Source organism: Gobio gobio (assembly GCF_949357685.1).
Source record: "Gobio gobio genome assembly, chromosome: 16".
Taxonomy (NCBI): Eukaryota; Metazoa; Chordata; class Actinopteri; order Cypriniformes; family Gobionidae; genus Gobio; species Gobio gobio.
Window position 1 is genome coordinate 5,219,336 of NC_137109.1, and position 20,061 is coordinate 5,239,396.

General features: G+C 40.9%; 1 protein-coding gene across 1 annotated transcript in view; it reads right to left on the minus strand.

Annotated features, from left to right (window-relative positions):
- Positions 1-20,061, minus strand: part of nlgn3a (neuroligin 3a) — a 305,661-nt gene that overhangs the window by 26,487 nt on the left and 259,113 nt on the right. The window contains exon 5 of the mRNA XM_079838954.1: positions 13,074-13,863. Coding sequence (XP_079695080.1) covers positions 13,074-13,863 — 790 coding nt within the window. The remainder of the gene's footprint in view (positions 1-13,073; positions 13,864-20,061) is intronic.

The window sequence follows — 20,061 nt, forward strand, 5'->3', positions numbered from 1 at the left end:
AGTGGATTCGGACATGCCCTAAGTGCACATGCGCCATGCGCTTCAGACCATGGGCTCAGATAGTTCAAATAGGGACCTGTGTATACGATCTAAATGCCACTTCAGATGTGCCCTCTGCATTGCAAAAATGAATTTTGTTGACACTGATTTCATTTGATTGGTAACAGCCCTATAGTGTCTTATTATTCTAATTGAATTGCTTGATTAAATGTAATATGCATAGGCTACATTTAATTAGGTAAGAAAATTTGCCTTTATAAAGGTAAAAATGCAGACAAAAGGCAAGAAGAATCAATTTTTGATAAAAAAAACTTTATATAACAAAAACTTTAGGAGTCAGTTGTCAACAGCAATCCTAAACCTGCCATGGTACAAGCAAAATCCCAAGAAAATATCAAGATATAATTTTTTTTGTCAATATCGCACACTATTTTAAAAAAGTGTATATTTATTAATTTATTTTTTAAATTAGGCTCAAATACTGAATCTTAAGACGTATAAAACAATGGACACTACGTCCGTGACGTCACCTGTAGATTTCTAAAGAGCATTTTCGAAGCCCAAAGTGGGCGGAGCCGGCCGTCGCCATCTTGGCTGCGCCAGAGCCGTTGAAAAACTTTGAAAGTTACAACACTCCCATAGACTTCCATAGGAACTGAGGAATACGGAAGTAAAGCATGTCACGGAGCGACCAATAGTTCCAAGCAACCAATAGTTCTAGCATTGAACCCCATTCATTTTAGTGTATCTGGCAAAAAATGCTACTGTAAAGCCTAGTCGAAGTGGATGCACATATTGTCACTGATGAAATTACTGCATATTTTGAGATTTTATGGCATTAGTTGACCTCTCAGGAATATTAATAGAAGTGGTATTTTATGAAGCGTGATATAGTTAATGTTTATTGTTGTATAATAGATGGTTAGACTCTAACTGCAGTTAGCTGAGCAGCACTGCAACTGCTACTATATCCAGATGCTATCTGTCATATTTCTACAGTTTTTAGACTCTCTGAGATCTTTCTGTCGAAAGTGTTTCTATGAAGTAGCCCATTCAAGGAATAACGTATAATGCCTACGAATTATGAATATGAATATCGCCTGGATGAAAAGATTTGCATTAAATTGGTTGCCCAGTTTTTTTAAACACTATTTAAAACTTATTTCTTGGGTTAAATTCTGTATATGCTCGAATCATTCATTTATATTCACCTGTTGTGTATCGAGTATCACAAAATAACATTCGGACGTTAACAACATTTTAATGATAAAATAAATTACCACTAACCAGTAGATGGCGGAAGAGGAACACTTATTGGCTCATTAGCCATTTTCTTCCTCTCTTTTTTTTGAATGAAGTTTTATAAATCATCAAATCTCTATTATAACATTAAAAAGTCTATTTTTTGTTACTTTATTTGTACTGTGTTGAATATATAGGCTAATTGTAGGGAAAATCACAAAGTCTCATGAAAAACAAAAACTTCTAACTAAACTACACAATAAATCTTTATTTAAATTGTCTCTGTGCTTTGTTTGTTATGATGAGAGGATTTGTAGATAATGGGAAGATTTGTGTAAAACGTAAACTTGCTCTAAAATTCATTCAGCGTTTTGAGACTATGTGAAACTTGTTTTAATCGATATGGATTCTCATTCCTGGTAAATTAAAGATATGACTGGTCATTATTTTCAATAGAAATGCCCGTGATAGGCTACAACACTCAAAGCTGTAAAATCATGCACTCACATGACCCTCATAAAATAACCAGATCACTCAAAAATAACATTAATGTTATCTCTTCTTTATCTCTCCCCAGAATAAAATGCTACGGCAAAGCCTAGTCGAAGTAGATGCACAAATTGTCTTAATATTGACCAGAAATTGCTTTAAATATAGTGAAACTGCGGTCTATACTGCTTAATCCTATTCAAACAGATTGACAGCGCGGAGTTGTTTGAAACTATTGAGAGCTCCATGAACCCCGTGACCACTCGGCTGCGAGATCAAAGAGTGTCGCAACTCTCTTTTTCTATGGCTCTGGGCTGCGCGTCACTCACGGAAAACCAATAATGGGCAAGGAGGCGGGATGTGGGTGGAGCTGAGGTGCCTGGTTGCTGAAACCACGCCCACCTAGCTTTACTATAGTGGGAATCCACCTGTCACTCAAGTTGACATGCCCTTAATTATGCAGAACTTTAAGGCATAATATAATTTATACGGATGAGTTATTACAAAATTCACCCCCTCACAGTCCTCATGAAGGGCAAAATTTGCTATATAGACCAAAAACACTTTTTGTACCAGGCTGTAAACATTTCTTTTTCTACTTTAAAGTGCCAGCTGGGATTGACTCCCTTGTGGAGCCTGTCTCTAGCGGCCACTCGATGAATTGTAGTTAAGTCACTTCCGTGTTGGAGAGAGACCGGAAGGTTACCACTTGATCGTAACGCACAAAAAACGATCTCGAAATGTATTAGTCAGGGAGATTTTCCGTCAGTCAAAAAGAAGGCAATGCTTTTGAAGTCATATGGGTATCTGGAGGCCACAGACCCCTGTGCACTCTTCATTATGACTGCTATTGATCGGGTGAGTGATGGTCAACATGTGTCCTGACCGCTGTCCGGCACCGATCTCTCGCTCTCCGCTGATGCTGCTCATTACATTCGACACGCAGCACGACCTCTTCATCATGGGGCGTCCAGGGCCCCTCAAGGTCCTCTGCAGCTTCCTTACCTTCCCTAAAGCAAATCTGCATATCTGCGAGATATACAGCAGGGGTTCTCAACTCCGGCCCTCAAGGTCCACTTTCCTGCAGAGTTGAGCTCTAACTCTAATCAAACACACCCGAGCAAGCTGTAATCAAAGTCTTCGGGATTACCATCAAGTTGCAGGTAGGTGAGTTTAATCAGGGCTGGTGGTAAACTCTGCAGGAAAGTGGATCTCGAGGGCCTGAGCTGAGAACCCCTGTCCTACAAGTGCTGGACTTAATTGAGAGGGCTGTGAGACTGTTACACAAACCCAACACAATCCCTTTTAATTCCCGAGTGGATTCGCAGTAGTCTAAGGAAAGACAAAACAAGCCGATGCGGGAAGCAATTTAGCTCAAAGCCACAGAAAGAGATTGGCCTGGCCTTGGGATCAGGGTCAACTGATGTTCAAAAGACTTCATTTCCGTCTGGGTGTAGCGGTAAGGGAAACCGCTCATTAACATGCAGCATCGAAATTATTATTTTTGTTTTCACAATCACGAGGCAGATACGACAAGACAGTGCGAGTTAATGAGCATCTGCTTGCCATTCAGATGAGGTACAGGCAACAGAATTTCAATTAGACAGACGTCAATATAAATGCGTCGATAAAACACGAAACGCAGGCTGTGTCAAATCATTGAGCGATTACAGTCGAGCTGGCATGTGCGCGGCTAAATCTTATTTATTAATCATGGCTTATTGATTATTGATTAGCCATGTTTTATTCTTGGGGTGGAATAGCCAATGTCTCCGCAAGGGACAGCATCATGAAAAAACATGGGCTTTTCAAACAGAAATATCAGGATTCATCCCAGCAGGCCTTAGCATTTCTGAGAGTGGCTTGTGTTCTCGTTACAAGAAAGCAGAAAAAAGAGGAGGGCAAAAGGAAAAAGCACAAAAGTATTCTGCTCAGCGACGACACAGCATGGGCTGTTTGACTGGAGGCAGAATGACACAGTAGAAGAATACAGAGGAAACAGTCCCTGTCTATCAAACGCTAACGCTACAATCTCCATAGAAATGCAGACGGCAGCATTTGAGGTCCATTTGCAGCCTGAACAAAGGCGATATGCGCCAACAATTCAGTTATCAAGTGTGAAGAAGGTTCTTGGATGCTTTTGTTCTTCTGCAGGACCAGTAGCCACCGGTTAACGTTTGAGAAATTAATTAGGGTGCTAATGTCTTACACTTTTACTGTTAAAAACCAGCTGAGGAAATGTCTCAAAGCCTTGGAGATTCAAATTCAATTTAATGGTTCTACATTTGGCAGAATTTAACCGTTATTCTTCCGTTCATTTCAGAGCCTAATGATGTTTAATAATTGTCCCAAAGACAGATAAAATGTCAAAGAAAAGGTCCTCTATTGGCATCTATACTTTTCTTTTATACGAAAGGTTCTTTATATTGGAAAAAGGTTCTTTAGATTTTTTTAAATGTTCGTCCAATATGGTTCTTTCCAAACTTTTCACTAGAAGGTTCAATGGATATGCTGCGAAAATTCAGTTTTTTAACAGTGCACCACCTTTTTGTAAAACCCCCTTCTAATAGAAGACATTTCAAAAGTTTCGTTTTTAGAGACCTGTAAGCTTAAACGCCACAAACATAGAATTCCTGAATATTATTCATAAAAAGCAGGATAATACATCTCCTTTCTAGTGAAATTTGAAATTATGTCATCAAATATAAAAAGTGTGGCTGTTGACATGCCATTTTTTGGGGATTTGCTGAAGTTTTATTATATTAAAGGGGGAATATCATGAAAGTCTGTCTTTTTCCGCATTTTAAGTGCTATAATCGGGTCCCCGGTGCATCTAACAACCCAGAAAACGTGAAAAAGGATATCCGAGCCACCGAGGATGCAGTGGATTTATTTCATTTGTGAAGGGAATGTGACAAAGAAATGAGCTAAATTCGGATATATTTGTGTGAATCATTGTACACATTGCAAACGAGGGTCAGTAAACGCAGGATTTACACAAAAGTTGCTTCTCAAAGATGGATTGAATAAACTCCTCGTGATCCAACTTCATCCAGAACGCGTAAGTATACCGCACTTTATAATGTGTGTTTGCAAATGGCCTTTCTGAATGTGCTAATGTGACTAAAGCTACCATTGTCTCTTACTGTGTTCACAGAGACCAGAGCTTGTAATTTTTAGCCTGAAAAGGCTCACCACCTGTACAATTCAGAATTACACTTTTGGTGGAAGTGGTACGTTTAGCCTCTGTATAGCGTCATAACCAGCACATTCACAAAATATATTGTGCAGTACTTACATGTTCTGAAAATTAAGTTTGTCAAACATCTTTGCAAATTCCTCTCGCTGTGTGAGTTTCGCCACGCTCCAGTTGTTTGTTGGTGTTTATTGAAACTAGCACAAGCAGTAAAGGCTCCGCCCTATTCCAAAAAGGGGGCGGGGAGCAGCAGCTCATTTGCATTTAAAGAGACACACACAAAAACAGCGCATTTTTGCTGCCACCCAAATAGGGGCTTTCAAACATCCTTTCAAATAATCCATGGGGTATTTTGAGATGAAACTTCACAGACACATTCTAGGGACACCTGAGACTTATTACATCTTGTGAAAAGGGCATTATAGGACCCCTTTAATATTCTAAAATGGTATTTTTTATAATAATTATATAACATTTTAATATCTCTCACATTTCCAGCTGCTTCCATTAGGGTTCGCCACCACAGATCATCTGCATATTTATTTAACGCTGGATATATAACACTTTAATATAATACATAACCTTCAATACAGTGATTTATTTATATTTTTTAATAATATTATATAATATAATATTTAGTTTCTTATGTATTATTATTCATTTATAACTGTCACAAATGTCCTCAAAGGTGAGTTGAATTAAACCCATGTGCAGTTTATTAACCCAAAAACAAAAGTGAACCAAAACAAAACGAAAACTTGAAACATGACTTAACATGAACATAAACATAACCATGAACTTTACTTGGGAACATAAACCACAACAAACAGCAGTTACAAGAAACAACATCAATACACGACAAGGGAACAATGGAAACATGATTATAGTTTCCACATTATCCACTTCAGATATTCCTCTTTAAATGTAAAAAGCATCAGCTGCATCCAAACTGACCCACATTTGGTTTTCAACTACTGCACTTTACCAGTTTACTCATGGAGCCGCATTAAGATCTCCATATCTCTGGGAGTGAACCTTTGAGGGCCTTTAAAATGGAGAAACCAAAAGAAAACATTGTTAAGAACCAGAATCTAAAAGGATCTTAAGATATCTTTAATACTACTTGAGTTACAGGCATGCACATTTTGGGCAGAAAACACAAGAAGTGCTTTTTGCCCATTTTTGAACGTTCAGCGTTGGCATATAATGCAACAAAGATTGCTAAATTCAACAGATTTCACTAATAGAGCTACCAATCTCTGTGTAAAAAAAATAATAATTATGCTGCCATCTTTCTAAAGTAATTTTTACCCCCCTGTAATTTTGCTCCAAATCTCATGTGGAAATGGTCATTTTGACCCCCTCTATACAAAACAGTGAATTACTCAATAAATATACATTTGTGACATTTAATATTTTGGCTTTCATCACTATTTATGTTTGTCTTTCTACACAAAAAATAAATACAAAATCAAAAGTTTGAACCGGGGACCGGGGACCTCTGAATGAGTTGGTCATTCCATATGACCCGACTATGAAAACTACAAAATAAAAGACTTGGAAATATTAAGGTGAACCAAAACCCAAAACCAACATGACAATGACATTGCTTGGACTGCAGATTGACACAAATTCATATTTAGGGAGTATATATGTGACCCTGGAGCACAAAACCAGTCCTGCGTCTCACTGGTATATTTGAGGCAATGGCCAACAATACATTGTATGGGTCAATATTATAAATTTTTCTTTTATGCCAAAAATCATTAGGATATTAAGATCATGTTCCATGAAGATATTTTGTATCAAAACTGTATTATTAGTAATATGCATTGCTAAGGACTTCATTTGGACAACTTTAAAGGCCATTTTCTCAATATTTAGATTTTTTTGCACCCTCAGATTCCAGATTTTAAAATAGTTGTATCTCGGCCAAATATACAAACCATAAATCAATGGAAAGCTTATTTATTCAGCTTTCAGATGCTGTATAAATCTCAATAAAAAAAGACCCTTATGACTGGTTTTGTGGTCCAGGGTCACATACACTGCTTTTATTAGCCTATATCTGTGGTGCTCATACTCAGGCTTGGCATTCAATAAGGGAACATTTGTTACTTTGTCACTTCACTTACCCTAGTCTTTTGTCAAACATGCCTTTCTACCCAGATTTCTCAGTTAATGGTTGTTTTTATGTTGTATTTCAACTGCAGGGGGAAAAACACGGCTTGTAAGCCCCATGAAGCGGAAAGAAGTCTAGCTTTGGGGAACGATACATGCTGTTGACATTAAGCGGCACAAGCTTAGCGTAATGTTCACCTAGTCCACTCTAGGATCCATATTCACGTGTATATATCCGGCGCAGGTACAAGTGTCCAATTTAGAAGGCTATCTAGGTCATCACATGGAGAAGCTGTGAGAACACTTCACACGCTGTAGTGCACATTTGTGGCTGTATCCCAGCATGCATCAGGACTAAACCAGAGAGTTTGCTAGTTAAGATGGAGGTAATGATTTGTGAGTATTTCATGCGATTGAGAGGTTCATTATCCTTGCATCTAATCCTTTGTTCTGTAAAGCCGACTGCTAGCAGGATCCTATATAATCCGCTCCTCACAACAGAGCCACACAAATGGAGCAACTCTATGGGCCGTGACATCAGAAACTCAGCACATCAGTAGCGCCGGAAACTGATTCTATAATGCCAGTCCGATTGAGAGCCATTAGATGAATGACTGCAAGAGGATACGCTGTTTGTCATGTAATAAATAATCTTTACATAATAGTATTTCTGAGAGGCTGCTTTTGAAATGTGCTGGCTGTTCGCCCGTGAGTGATTATTTTATGGACAGTGTGTTTTTAAGGCTAGATAGGGGATGGTTCTGTGTCTTCAAAATATAGTAAAGACTCCATAAAATTCCCATATAGCAACATAGTGTTGGATTTTAATCAGATTTATTCATTCAGTGTTTCTCTAATGACAAAACGGGGACCAAAATATTGACTCATTGACTCATCTTGCAGGCTTGTGTGTGTGTGTGTGTGTGTGTGTGTGTTTTTTTTTTTTTGTCCAATAAAATGTTCTCCAGAATGAGAATATTCCCGTCCCCTGAAAACACCATCAGTTTTTGACAATCAATAGAATGTAGGGATGCACTGAATCCAGGATTCGGTTTCGGCCGATATTGGGCTTTTTGACGGGGTTCGGTTTCTGCCGAACCTTAGAATCTTTTTCCACCGAACCGAACCCTAGGCTTGCACTACTCGCGCTATGCTGGTCGGCGTAATGACGCCGGCGTTGATTACGGGAAGGTTTATCTATTGCTGAAAAGATTTGTTTTTACCATATACACTCACCTAAAGGATTATTAGGAACACCATACTAATACTGTGTTTGACCCCCTTTCACCTTCAGAACTGCCTTAATTCTACGTGGCATTGATTCAACAAGGTGCTGAAAGCATTCTTTAGAAATGTTGGCCCATATTGATAGGAAAGCATCTTGCAGTTGATTGAGATTTGTGGGATGCACATCCAGGACATGAAGCTCCCGTTCCACCACATCCCAAAGATGCTCTATTGGGTTGAGATCTGGTGACTGTGGGGGTCATTTTAGTACAGTGAACTCATTGTCATGTTCAAGAAACCAATTTGAAATGATTCGAGCTTTGTGACATGGTGCATTATCCTGCTGGAAGTAGCCATCAGAGGATGGGTACATGGTGGTCATAAAGGGATGGACATGGTCAGAAACAATGCTCAGGTAGGCCGTGGCATTTAAACGATGCCCAATTGGCACTAAGGGGCCTAAAGTGTGCCAAGAAAACATCCCCCACACCATTACACCACCACCACCAGCCTGCACAGTGGTAACAAGGCATAATGGATCCATGTTATCATTCTGTTTACGCCAAATTCTGACTCTACCATCTGAATGTCTCAACTGAAATCCAGACTCATCAGACCAGGCAACATTTTTCCAGTCTTCAACTGTCCAATTTTGGTGAGCTCGTGCAAATTATAGCCTCTTTTTCCTATTTGTAGTGGAGATGAGTGGTACCCGGTGGGGTCTTCTGCTGTTGTAGCCCATCCGCCTCAAGGTTGTGCGTGTTGTGGCTTCACAAATGCTTTGCTGCATACCTCGGTTGTAACGAGTGGATATTTCAGTCAAAGTTGCTCTTCTATCAGCTTGAATCAGTCGGCCCATTCTCCTCTGACCTCTAGCATCAACAAGGCATTTTCGCCCACAGGACTGCCGCATACTGGATGTTTTTCCCTTTTCACACCATTCTTTGTAAACCCTAGAAATGGTTGTGCGTGAAAATCCCAGTAACTGAGCAGATTGTGAAATACTCAGACCGGCCCGTCTGGCACCAACAACCATGCCACGCTCAAAATTGCTTAAATCACCTTTCTTTCCCATTCTGACATTCAGTTTGGAGTTCAGGAGATTGTCTTGACCAGGACCACACCCCTAAATGCATTGAAGCAACTGCCATGGGATTGTTTGATTAGATAATTGCATTAATGAGAAATTGAACAGGTGTTCCTAATAATCCTTTAGGTGAGTGTATGTTGAAATTAATGCTGAAAGCTAGCCTGACAAGCCAGACCCACATCAAGATATTGGGTCTGGGATCTCACCATTGGCAGGCTCAATCCGAGGGGCCGGATAAACGGTTGTCTTTCAAATTTCCTCTGCATGCAATAGGATAGCGCTACAACCAACAGAGCAACGGAGCGGAGCTAGTTGATAGATTAAACTTTCGCCGTATCCGGTCGGCAAAACTCCGTACACATCTTCCTTTCTTAAGTATGACTTCAGTGCCCTTCTTTGTTCTAATCTCAAAGAAAAGCTTATCTCCAAGCCTTCCTGAGTCGTGGCCAAAGCCGATTGGAAAGATTCGCCAGCTTCTTTGCTTATGAGTAGCACGCGGAACCGCCGCAACTCTGCCGTCATTATGTTAAGCCTGCCCACCGACTCTATACACAATATTATTGGCCTGACCAGAGTTTGTTTTTTCCAGCTCGCAAGTCTATGGAGAGTTGCTAGACTACCCTGGCTGCAAATTAGATTTGCTGCTGCTAGGGTTCGTCTAGATTTCTAGGCTAGCTGAAAGGGATAGTTCACCCGAAAATGAAAATTAGCCCATGTCATCCTCACCCTCAAGTCATCCTAGGTGTATATGACATTCTTCTTTCAGACAAATAAAATCAGTGTTATAGTAAAAGTGTCCTGGGTAATCCAAGCTTTATAATAGCAGTGAATGTACATAAAAATGCAGCTGTCCATCAAATAACTGTATATATACATACATGCATTATGTAAATAAAAACTTTTATGTTAGATTAGTCGTGATTAATCGAATTGATAGCAGTACTTACAACGTTTGAATTTGGTGATAAAAATTGACAGAATTTGAAGGCTGAGACTGTTTCATATCGAAAGCACAAAGCGTATTGTGATTATTGGATGGCACGTTTTGTTCATGCATCAACTTGAAACAGCACAAACAAGATACATTTTGGGATTTAAGGAAACAATATTGCTTTTAGGATCAATTAAAATCCACCCAAGCACAGAAACAACAAACTGCACTAGTCAAACAATTTCAGCTCTTTCTTTCTTTCTTACTGAGAAAATCTGGCAGTCTAACTGAGAAAGATATTACCCTATGGGGGAAAACCAGAGTTTAGCGTACAAATGTCCCATGCCCTTGAGCTAATTTGACATTTTCTGGACAGATGTTGTTCTGAAATGTTCTCTGATACGCTTGCAGAATGTTGACTCGAGCATTCAGCGTAAGGAAAAATAGCCTGCGGTACTCCGCCATTAGCATTTCCATTTTTGGCTACACCTAGTGTGCACTTAACAGTTAAAGAAAGATTTATAAACGTCAAGGGGTGTCATTTTTATTGTGACTGGTAAAAGTGGAGAAGCAGCAGCATGACCAATCAATTTTTTCTCAGGAACAGCAGTTGTCAAATTAGATTTGTGTTGTTAGAGCTGATTACAAGCGCTCCTCATACAGATCTATAACGCTTTGTGCTCTGGGCAGGATTGAGCAGGAAGGAGAGCGAGGGAGGAGGCGTTGTTGGTGATGCGGTCACCTGGGGCGGCAGTGATCAACTGAAGACAGGGGTTTTGATCGATAATGCTGAGAGGCAGAAATGCGATAAGTTCCACTGATAATTCTCTCTGCACGGGGTCTCAAGTCCCATTCATACAGTATATGCTGTAAATAATGCTACTCAGTAACAGTCACAACAGACATACTCAATGAGTGCTACCTACACTGCATGTTCTTTCAATTGCACATTAGTGATACATAAATACCACCAAAAGTTAGTATTATTGGCATTCTGGTATTAAAACACCTGCCTGGAATAGGCTAGTTTGTGGTCCTGCCATCAGGGCTTGACATTCACTTTTTTGCTCTCCAGTCACTGTAGCTAGTGTTTTTCCACTCTGCATTTTCACTGGCCACAATTTTGACATTGATACCCTGGGGGAATACTGCCATATAGATATTTTTAATATTCTCACAAAATTTGTCAGCAGGAAGGCTGCTGTCACTTTAAGAGCTGACGCGCGGATCCATTACACTGATACACATGTGTTTTCTTTCTCAACTGTTTATGTTCTCTGAAAACAGAACTGACTGTGTTTATGTGAATACTCACCGGCATTTTGACATTATTTTGTGTGTATTTGAGTGCATAAAGCAGCGAAAAAGAGCTCAATTTAACACAGAGAGGCAGCTTTATGTGCCACACTTTGGGTTTGAGCACAAAATCTGCAGGAATGAGAAAAATTATGCGCAATACCACAGCGAAATTCAAGCCCTGTAACAGCAACAATTTTCATGACCAATCGCAGCAGACCGAGCCAGCTTACCAATCACAGCAGACTGAGCCAGCTGACCAATCTCAGCAGACTGAGCCAGCTGACCAATCTCAGCAGACTGAGCCAGCTGACCAATCTCAGCAGACTGAGCCAGCTGACCAATCACATCAGACTGAGCCAGCTGACCAATCTCAGCCAATCACAGCAGACTGAGCCAGCTGACCAATCACAGCAGACTGAGCCAGCTGAACCATCAGCGTAGAGCGAGTCAGCTGACCAATCAGAGCAGACTGAGCCAGCTGACCAATCACAGCAGACTGAACCAGCTGACCAAACACAGCAGACTGAGCCAGCTGACCAATGGCAGCAGACTGAGCCAGCTGACCAATCACAGCAGACTGAGCCAGCTGACCAATGGCAGCAGACTGAGCCAGCTGACCAATCAGCGTAGACTGAGCCAGCTGACCAATCACAGCAGACTGAGCCAGCTGACCAATCAGCGTAGAGCGAGTCAGCTGACCGATCGCAGCAGACTAAGCCAGCTGACCAATCGCAGCAGACTGAGCCAGCGGACCAATCGCAGCAGACTGAGCCAGCGGACCAATCGCAGCAGACTGAGCCAGCGGACCAATCGCAGCAGACTGAGCCAGCTGACCATTCGCAGCAGACTGAGCCAGCTGACCAATCGCAGCAGACTGAGCCAGCTGACCAATCGCAGCAGACTGAGTCAGCGGACCAATCGCAGCAGACTGAGCCAGCTGACCAATCGCAGCAGACTGAGTCAGCTGACCAATCGCAGCAGACTGAGTCAGCTGACCAATCGCAGCAGACTGAGCCAGCTGACCAATCGCAGCAGACTGAGTCAGCGGACCAATCGCAGCAGACTGAGCCAGCTGACCAATCGCAGCAGACTGAGTCAGCTGACCAATCGCAGCAGACTGAGCCAGCTGACCAATCGCAGCAGACTGAGTCAGCGGACCAATCGCAGCAGACTGAGCCAGCTGACCAATCGCAGCAGACTGAGCCAGCTGACCAATCGCAGCAGACTGAGCCAGCTGACCAATCGCAGCAGACTGAGTCAGCTAACCAATCGCAGCAGACTTAGCTTTTCAGACAGCCGGGAATTTAAAGAGACCGGAACTAAAGCAGTGAGTGAAAAGAGCTGCTGCAGCAATAATGTATTTTGAATTTTAAATCATGTAAATGTATTCTAGCACACCCCAAAAATATGCATATATGGGCACTATATGGGCACTAGAGTTTACCCCAGACTTTGCATGTTGTGAGGTACACACTTACCCAGTTTTGGCAAAGTTTGTCCAGTAGGTCATGACGACAGCACTGAGCATGACATCATTTTTGGAGAAGTTGCAGGGGAAGAGGTCGGTCGGGCCAATCATGGGAATACCAAAGACGTAGGGCACCTCGTCTCCGTGGGCTGCGTCTGACCAGGCGGGCTTCATCAGGCTCTGGCAGTGGTGGTAGAAGGCGTAGAAGTAGGTGGGTGACCCGTAACGGGCATGAAGATCTGCTGTCACCACCGAGGGCTCCACCCACTGATGATCAGTAAAAAGCGCCACCAGAGTCTTACGCCGGGTCTCAGGGTTGTCTCTGTCTGCCCAGTCCGTGTACATGAACTTAATGGTTTCTCGTAGTGTATCCTTTCCCTCCGGGTAACCGTACAGACTGTCCACAAAGTCTGAGACAGAAAAGTCGAAATCATTGCCCGAGACGCCATCTTCAGAGTCCACCACGTTCTCCACAAAGCGCAGACCCTCACCCTGGTTGACTCCCAGCATGATGTCGTAGTTGAGAAACTCGCCCTGCTCCATCAGGATCTCGGGGTCATCGGGAATGACGTCGCCGTCGATGACTGGGCCGAAGGCTACGTGGTATCTCGCCGGCTGGATGTCTTGTTCCACCAGTTCGCGAGCGCTCTTCTTTCTCAAGCAATCCACCATGTCCAAAGTGTCCAAAACATTACAGCCCACTTTCTCTGCCAGCAGCCTCGTGTACTTAACCGGCTGGTAGTTGACGGCCCAGCTGGACAACGCTGAGCCGCTCTGGATTATGGCACGATGAAACAGTCCTGCAGCAGGAGGAGAAGAAATAATGCATTTTAGACAAGGTTTCACATCAGGAATCAATGATTATAAAGAAGGACTGGCAATTTAATGTTTTAGATTTAGTAGGAGTACAGGAATAGTTGTCTAAATGGGTGCTCTATTCTGTGCCTGACTCAAAGTGTGATTAAGGGGCTATTTACACTTTACATATATATATATATATATATATATATATATATATATATATATATATATATATATATATATATATATATATATATATATATATATATATATATATATATATATATATATATATATATATATATATATATATATATATATATATATAAAATAGAATTTCAGAATTGTCAAAAAAGTGATTATTGGTTCAGAATGACTGCTTAAAGCGGGGGTGTCCAAAGTTGGTCCTGGAGGGCCACTGTCCTGCAGAGTTTAGCTCCAACTTGCCTCAACAAACCTGCCTGGAAGTTTCTAGTATGCCTAGTAAGACCTTGATTAGCGGGTTCAGGTGTGTTTAATTGTGGTTGGAGCTAAACTCTGCAGGACAGTGGCCCTCCAGGAGCAGGATTGAACACCCCTGGCTTAAAGGGACAGTGCACCCAAAAACGAGAATTCTGTCATCATTTACCCTCAAACCTGTATACATTTCTTTGTTATGTTGAACACATAGGAAGATTTATTCCTACTTTGGAAGTCAATGGTGCCCCAAAAACAGCCTGTATAGAAACTTCAAAATATCTTCTGTGTTCAGCAGAACAAAGAAACTCATACAGGTTTGGAACATCATGAGGGTGAGTAAATGATGATTTTTGGGTGAACTATCCCTTTTAAGTGTTTTTTGGAAATAAATAACATAATAAAATGTAAAAGAATATATTATGTTTTATGTTGCAAGTTCACATACTTTGATCTCATGTTTTCTTATGGTTTATTGTTAAGTTGTCATTGTTGAAATAATCAGTTCATGACTTATTCTTTTCTTGTGTCCCTGAAGTCCTTGATGCAATTGTTTTTTAATGTATTTTTTTAGGGTGGGGTGGGGGTAGTTGTGTTGTGAATGGATGTCCCTTATGTTGCCACCCTATGCATAATACAGCCTTTTTAGTCAGTTTCGCAGATTCATGTGAATAGGGATCGTTTTGACAACATCTTTTTTTGTTGTCATGTAAACATACCCTTAGTGTTATCATGGAAAATGTACATTATTGCTTTTACTGTATAATAAATCACATAATCTGAAAAAAGGTTATAGATGGCCAAAAAACATCCTTTTTGGGAGACCAGCTGAGACCAGTCAACCAGCTTAGGTCGTTTTTTATTTTTCCCGCTGGGTATCCTGGTCTCCAAACAGTATTTAATGTTAACATGTACCAGTAAAACATCACCTCCTGTCCGAAAACAAAGCAGGCTACAGCAAACAGCGTGTAAGAAGATAAAGCACTGCTACCAAAATAATAACTGGAAAGGCGAAAGGCTATTTTGATTAGCAAGAACAAGATACCCTGATGGACTTATGATTAGGCATGGCAAAAAGCTACCCCCAGGGGTTACTGAATCTGCACAACAGTGGAACAAACCAGTTTTTATTTTCTCCCTGTTCCCTACATAGTGCACTATACAGTATGCACTATAGGAAATTAGCAAATGAGTGAGTGATTTCACATCCAGCAAACATCCATCCACCAATCAGATTTATTTAGGCTCAGTTATATTCATGGTTAGCATTGCGAAAAAACGTTGAACTCTTTCCCTGCCATTGACGGAATTAACTTTCCGTGTTTTCACTGTTATACGGTAGGGGGGCGCTATTACGCATCTTCTGAAAGAGTACAGAATCTCCTGATCAAAACACAGGAGAAGAAGAAGCAGAAATGAGCGATATCATATGTAATCATATGTATATGTAAAATAACACAATCACCAACATTAAACAGCATAAATCAAAACTGCCTAATGTTATTGAATGATATGTCGACCCAGGACGAGCAATAGGACGGTGAAGCTTTGGGGGTTTTCATCATCATTCAAAAATGTGTTTTTCTCCGTATTTAAAGAAAGTCAGATCCTCTGCTTTTTATTCTAGCTTCATGCATTCTCAGAATGTGTTTTGTACAAATGACACCTAACTCTGGATGGTTGTGGGATGTGGGCCAGTGATGCGGAAATTATATTGAAATAAAAACAAACTGCATTCTAGAGACCTTTTTACTATTTACTTCTTTGCCACAACAATGCCTTCATGTAGAGGCTTTACTAAGCAAATATTGATATATGAGTTCATTTGTGATTAATTTGATTAATCAATCAGTATTCCATGCATGCAAACCAATATAATGCAATCGATTGACATCCTTATTATAAAGTCACATTTAAAAAAGAGGAGAAGCCTTGCGTTATTATCAGGAGATTGGACTGGAGAGTGTGACCCTTTGATTAAAATACTTTAATGACCAGCCTAACCCGTTTAGGTCTAAATATTTTCCCAGAGTTTGTTTGCATTGATCTCAGATAATCACGTCTGCCGAAGGAACGCAGAATGCAGAATATGATTAAACCCAATCATTACACAAACACGGGCACAGATGGCCGAGGAATGCAACACAATTTCATCCACTCGGCTGAAACGTTCACAGCTATAATCTACGCCCACATTTGAGTCTAGATGTGTATCTGAATGTGCCGAGATTCACCACTCACTTTTTAACACGCACAAGTCAATACCCGAACCTTTCAACGCACCCCAAGCTTAGATCAGCGATATGCACATGCTAACGGGATCTAATTCCTCAACTACACTTACACTCCTACTCCTTCTTTATCAACCACAAAGAAGCCTGGGCTCAGCAGTGCGTAGGTAGCACAACGTACCACACATCCCAGCAGAGAGAGCGGTTTTGGCCTCACTCCCACCCTAATGACCGCTCAATATTACTATTACCACCCCTCTGCAGTGGAACACATCGCAGCTAGAGACTAGCATGTACATACTACTGTTCAATGATCATGAATGCCTTGAAAATGACATGGAATATCCGGGCTAGTGCGCAGTCGGGGGCCTAAAAAAGTTCTCCTTTGTCCTCGCGCCAGGTTTGTTTCTCTTGAAGACTTCCTCCTCTGGGCACTTTCTTACCTGACTGCACAAATTGATCCGCAGCGAGGCTTTTCTTTGTCGGCCCACTGCACACTAAGGAAATTTACCCACTACTTAGGTCTCCTCATTTCCCCAAAGATAACTTTCTGGAGGCCAAGCGATGAGGAGAGTCCAAGGCAGATAGACAGGCTGTGATATTTCCAATCCAACTAACCTGCGTAACCTTTAATTTTTTTTGCGGTTGCTCTTCAGGTGAAGAGGATGGGGGTGGTGTGCTGTCAGATGCAGTGCTGGTATACCGTTAACACCTGACACGCGTGTATTTGTGTGCGCGGCTGTGAATAGCAGAGCTCTTCGCTCCGCTGCAGTGGCTCGGGACAGGACAGTGGCCAGACTCCCAGGGCGAGGGAGCAGATGTCAAGGATATCGACTCTCTCTCTCTCTTCACAGCATTCACAGGGTGTCTGTGGGATGAAAGATGGCCACCTGGGGCACGGGAAGCCAAGACTCTATCTGTGCACTCGTCCCAAATGCACAGCCTTTCAACACGCAGTACAGTATTAGTGTTGCGCCTGCTACAGACTGTGCGATTTCGTAAATCCTATTACAAATCACATACGACATGGATCTAATAAACTTGGGTACGACATGTATGTAGACTGTACGTCCGATGATGACCTATTGAATCGTAGGCTACGACGCAAGTTAGCATAGAAAAGTAAAACATCCTCAGCATGCGCTAGTGGTGAACAAATAGAGCAAGATGAATAGCACTCTGGCAATTGTGGTCAAAATAAATATGATCAAAGATGGCAAAATCTAAAAAATCAAACCTTTCATTGAAGTAAAATAATTGAAAGTGTGAGGTAAATCACATTATTAAATAAATGCCTTTTCCGGAGTGTCTATTCACACCAAGTGTAAATAGTGTGCCTTTTTGGGAAGTGCTATTCACACTAGCTCCGCCTAACAATGCCTGGTTGGGCCAAACAAGATTTAAAAGAGCAGTTGAAGTTTAATGTTTTCAGTGGTGCAATCAGTAAAGCATGTGCCTAATGGATCTTGATTTTGACGCCATTGACAAGGGTTCGAATCCGCCTTTTGCAGAGTTTGTTCTTATCTCTTTTCTCATCACAAATCACATCAGAAATGCATTTACTTTCAATAAAAAATAAGAAAATGTTCTAAATGTGGAAATAAAGTGCCTAATGAAATGTTTAATAATAATAAAAGCATTTATTGGGTAGGGTTAGGGGTCGGTGTAGGGAGGGCTTTTATTGTCCCATTAAGGCAGCATCCATTTAATAATTTTAATAAATATAATCTTTACACTCTATGTTATTATTGCATTCGGTTAATGTACAACAATACTGAGGTGCAAATAGTTTGTATCTGTTAAAATTAAGTATAAATTACATGTAATTACTATTTACACATATTACAAAGAACTGCTACTTTTATATGGTGTAAATATATCAACTTAGTAAATAGCATCTATTGCTATTTACACTTAGTGCAAATAGCTGCTGCCATGCTTTTCTCCAAAACACGTTGGCCATAATTATTGGCACCCTTTTAATAAATACTTTTTGCAACCTCCTTTTGCCAAGATAACAGCTCTGAGTCTTCTCCAGTAATGCCTGATGAGTTTGGAGATCAGAGATCATTCCTCCACACAGAATCTCTCCAGATCCTTCAGGTTCCAGCTCTTCTCTTCAGTTCACTCATAGGGTTCAGGTCAGGGAACTGGGATGGCCATGGCAGAAGCTTCATTTTGTGCTCAGTGACACATTTGTGTGTTGTTTTGAATCATTGTCCTGATGGAAGATCCAACCACGACCCATAATAAGATTTCTGCTGGTTTTTACTAGAATCCATGATGTTATGTGTCTGAATAAGATGTCCAGGACATCCACCAAAAAAAAAGATCCACCGTATTTTTAACCATGGGCATGGGGTGCTTTTATCCCTGTTTGCACCAAAGTCATCTGGTGTGTTAAAAATCTCTTTTATAGTGTCATCTGAGCACAGAAACCGGTCCCGTCTGAAAATCCAGTCGTGTCTGAACACTGAATCTGCTGGAGTTTGTTTTGGGATGAGCAAGGACGATTTTTCTTCAAACCCTCCCAAACAACATGTGGTGCTGTAGGAGCTTTTTTTTGTCTTTCTGACCCCAAGACTGAACTAATCTCTGCAGTTCTCCATCTGTGATCTTGGAGTCTTTGTCCACTCATACTCTTCTCCTCTCGTGCATTAGGACGATACACACACACACACACACACACACACACACACACACACACACACACACACACACACACACACACACACACACACACACACACACACACACACACACACACACACACACACACACACACACACACACACACGTCCACTTCCAGGCAGATCCGCAACATCTTTAGTTGACTGGAACTTCTTAATTATTGCCCTGATGGTGGAAATGGGGATTTTCAGTGCTTTCGCTTCTTTCTTACAGTCATTTCTATTTTGTGAAGCTCAACAATCTTTTTCTGCACATCAGAACTATATTCTGTGCCTTAACTCATTGTGATGAATGATTAAGGGAATTTGGCCTTTGTGTTTCCTCATATTTATACTCCTGTGGAACAAGATAATTAGGCAATCGCATGTTCCTAGTCACCCTGGTGTGCTAAAGAAATGAAAGATTAATGGGAATATACTTCAGAGATATTTTACTCATAAAAAATTCCAATAATTGTGGCCAACGTGTTTTGGAGTTAAACATTTATTTCATAATGAGATTTTCCCCCCACTTTCAATTCTTTTACTTCAGTGAAAAGTTAGATTTTTGCTAAAAAAAATAAAAAATGGAATGAAAGATCAAAAGGATAAACAATACAGATTTATTTTTACTGCCAATAATTCTGACCACAACTGTGCATACGCCCATCTGTCGGAAGCCAGTTATTTTAGTTTATAAAGTTATAAATATGGATACTTTTCTCTCACAAACCCATCTCTTCGCTTCAGAAGGCCCCTATGAACCCCATGGATCCGTGTGAATATTTTTTATGATGGATGGATGCACTTTTTTTGGCTTCAAAATGTCATCCCCTGTTCA